Consider the following 3,149-nt stretch of genomic DNA (forward strand, 5'->3'; position numbering starts at 1 on the left):
TTCATGTGCTGTCGCTCAAATAAGAAGAAAATTTAAGTCTAGTTAATAAATTCACAGGGTTCAAGAATCCAAGTTTATCATAAGTTACAGTTATTCAGCAAAGTGGGTGCGGTGAGGAGCAATATCCTTTGTTTTATCCTGTCGTTCGTAGCTGCTACAAAGATATGGTGGCGCATCTGTGTATGGCTGCACACATCAGTAGTACAGAAACTTATCACTACAGTAGATCCAAAGGTGTCAACAAAGTCTGCAAAATATTAAATGTTTTATTGTTTTAATAAAGAGGCACATTCAAATTTAGCACATTGCTTTGTTATTTCATTTTAGAGTAAAGTACAATACAGTATGTGTATTTTGTTGCAAAGAAATTACCATAGATTGGGTACTTAATTGCAAATCGGCTTCCTCCTCCATTCTTAGTTGTAGCTTGCTGTCTTCCACATTTCTCATTGTAATGCATCGCGGCTAACAAAGTCCTGTGGAAATCATAAAAAGATTTTTATTTATCATTTTTAAATATTTATAAAATTATTTTAATTATAGGTCATTCAAACTTTATTCACAATGAAACATGTTCAATCATGATTGTTCTTGTCACCCTTGTGTTTACATAAGTTTGTGATAAATTGATATGATTAATAAAACCAGTTGAGGATATATATAATATTATATCTAAATTGACACAGGCTACACCAATAACTAAACCAGATTTTCATTCAAATGGTGTTGGTAGACAAACCATTACTATTAGGCTAGGTGCAAGTTTTAAATAGCACTAGCCTAGTACTGTAGTAGTAGGTAGTAGGTAATAAGTACACTCCTCTCGCCAGTCATGTGCATGTAGTACATTCCTACTATAGGCTAGAGTGTAGACCTTCTACTCAGTACTAGATTCAGTACTTCTACTACTCTCTATGCTTGCCTAGGCTACTGTATGCTATTGTATTTTTTAATTTTTAAAAACACAACGAATACAAATTAATCATTTCACATTACAGCCTTATGTTAGAGAGTAAAGTCATTAAGTGTTATTTATACGACCGAAAATTTGAGGGAGGGAGGCCCAGCTTCTTCCGAAAAACATGGTGTAGCTAGGCCCTACGCGAAGGTCAGCTCAGCCTAGTACTCGCACAATTTGTGAAAGGAAAACAAACCTAGGCCTACCCTGGACATCTCCCTCTCTCTTTTCGTAGGCTGTAGATCTTCGTTTACTGTCCTGGTTGCCCATCAACTGTCCTGGTTGCGCATCAACGGCCCTGGTCGAAAAGGTTTTTTAAAGTGTTGGGATTACTCCATCTTTTTTGTTTTTGCGGCCAGACAACCCGAAGCTTGTTTTGCCAGTACACTTCTTGACTCGAAGTCATCGACCGGAAAATGCTCGCTGCACAACACTGAATGTATGGAGCCCTGGAAGTGTACTCAAGTTTTTCATATGGCTCCAGTACATTTTTTTCTTTAAAATTCCGTCTTTTGGGAACTAATGCTTGGTAAAATCGTTTGAATGGTTGTTGCTGCAGCCATACAACAAGACATTGTTTGGTAACAAAAGACCCTTCCTATGGTCATTTATGTCAATATGCTAGGCTATACAATATTTCATCGAGCCTGTCAAAACAAACAGACCGACTGCGCGTCACATCCAAGTTCAACTTTAGGTTAACTTCGGTAGGCGGAGCTTCGAAGCCGAAACTGGCTCAACATAACCTATTAAAAATCGCTTTTTGACAAAATGCAGAAATAAATGATAAAAAGCAACGAGGTATTTCTTTGTTATCATATACTATACTATAAATTAATAAAGTATATAACAACGAGGTATTTCTTTGTTACCATATACTTTATTAATTTATAATAATTTGAAGCAAAATAGTTTTCATCACACTTGTTATTCTTTAACTAGATTTACTTCAAAGCAAAAAACTAATTTTTACCATTGCCCTGAACTCTGAAACAAATTAGGCCTACTGTATCAAATTATATTACAAATTTAAGGTATGTATGTATTTAAATCAGCCTGTAAAAAACATTCCTTGCAATTCACATGATCTTTTTTTCGCCCGTACTTGCTTGATCCACTTAAGTTACAGTATTTATGCTTCCGTATTGGGAAATATTATTATTATAGGCCTAAAAAAATAATTTTTCTTACATTTTTCACCTATTTAAAAACTGCAGAGCCTACTATTTCAAAGCTTTAACATTTTTTTTTGACTTCGTCCCTTGTCCTTATTATATTTTTTGTTATTACTTAGGCCTAGTAATGATATTTTTGTTAAGCCCTAGGAAGGCTGTACCAGGCATAGATAGGCCTTGTAGTAGCCTGAAAATATATAAATTGAAAACAGCAGTTTACAATTTTGTTTGAAATTTGGCCATAATATTACAATGTTGTTTTCTACCGACCCAGAAGTTACAGGCAAGTAGGGACAGCCTAGTGAATAGACCAATGAGGGTTAAGTCTAGGACTAGGCTAATCTAGCCTAGGGATGGGTGCTAGGTCTAGGGGCCTCATTAGGCCTAGACTAAGTCTAGGAGACTAGCCTGACTGTCTGACCTGAGGCTAGGGCCTAGGCCCTAGCTCCATTTGGCATTAGTTAGGCTAGCAGTACAGTAGCTAGGCCTAGGCCTAGGTAGCCTATATATACTGATCTCCTACTGATCTGATAATGCAGATTGTCAATAAAAGGCAAATGAGGTTACATTAGTTAGGCCTAGCATTTAATATTCAGTATTCTTACCCTCGAAGTGATAAGTATATCGAAAAAATGTAGGCCTCCTTCCTAGGCTAGTAATGTGACTTTCTCTAGATGTATCGTGTGGAGAATTCTCGTGTGGTAGTACAACAGAAAGCCGTCAACGCGCGCCTCCTGAACTGCTCTGGCGAGCAAATGTCTAGCCTCAGCCAAAGATACTAGAAATACAAGATAGAGTTCTCGCATTGTAAAAATGAGGCGGAAGTCGTGCCCAACGTAGGCGGCGCCCTTTTTTTTAACCATGCAAGTTTCCTATACTTCGTGCCCAACGTACAGGGCGCCCTTCTGTTGCTAAGTATATCCAGACGCAAAAGGCGCCCTTCCTTTTCCACTAATGGAGGAAAACTTTTTCACTAAGATCACTAAGATCCAAGATCTCGTCATCTAATCATCTCT

At 37.4% G+C, this 3,149-nt stretch overlaps 1 protein-coding gene across 3 annotated transcripts; it reads right to left on the reverse strand.

Annotated features, from left to right (window-relative positions):
- Positions 1–6: 6 nt before the first annotated feature.
- On the reverse strand, positions 7–2,929 carry LOC117103484. Of its 3 annotated transcripts, none has more exons than XR_004444606.1 (4): positions 2,739–2,929; positions 1,165–1,717; positions 373–476; positions 7–247 (listed from the first exon to the last, which is right to left on the reverse strand). XR_004444606.1 is itself a non-coding variant. In XM_033244034.1 (4 exons), exons 2-4 carry the CDS (start codon positions 1,226–1,228, stop codon positions 78–80), a joined length of 348 nt encoding a protein of 115 aa, XP_033099925.1. In that variant the 5' UTR covers positions 1,229–1,717; positions 2,739–2,929; the 3' UTR covers positions 7–77. The 3 variants fall into 3 exon arrangements, 1 of the variants encoding a protein (XP_033099925.1); XM_033244034.1 differs by having other exon boundaries at positions 1,155–1,717; XR_004444605.1 differs by lacking the exon at positions 1,165–1,717.
- Positions 2,930–3,149: the final 220 nt, after the last annotated feature.

Source organism: Anneissia japonica, unplaced genomic scaffold (genome assembly GCF_011630105.1).
Source record: "Anneissia japonica isolate Jap-2015-1 unplaced genomic scaffold, ASM1163010v1 scaffold2947_len43059_cov182, whole genome shotgun sequence".
Lineage (NCBI taxonomy): Eukaryota > Metazoa > Echinodermata > Crinoidea > Comatulida > Comatulidae > Anneissia > Anneissia japonica.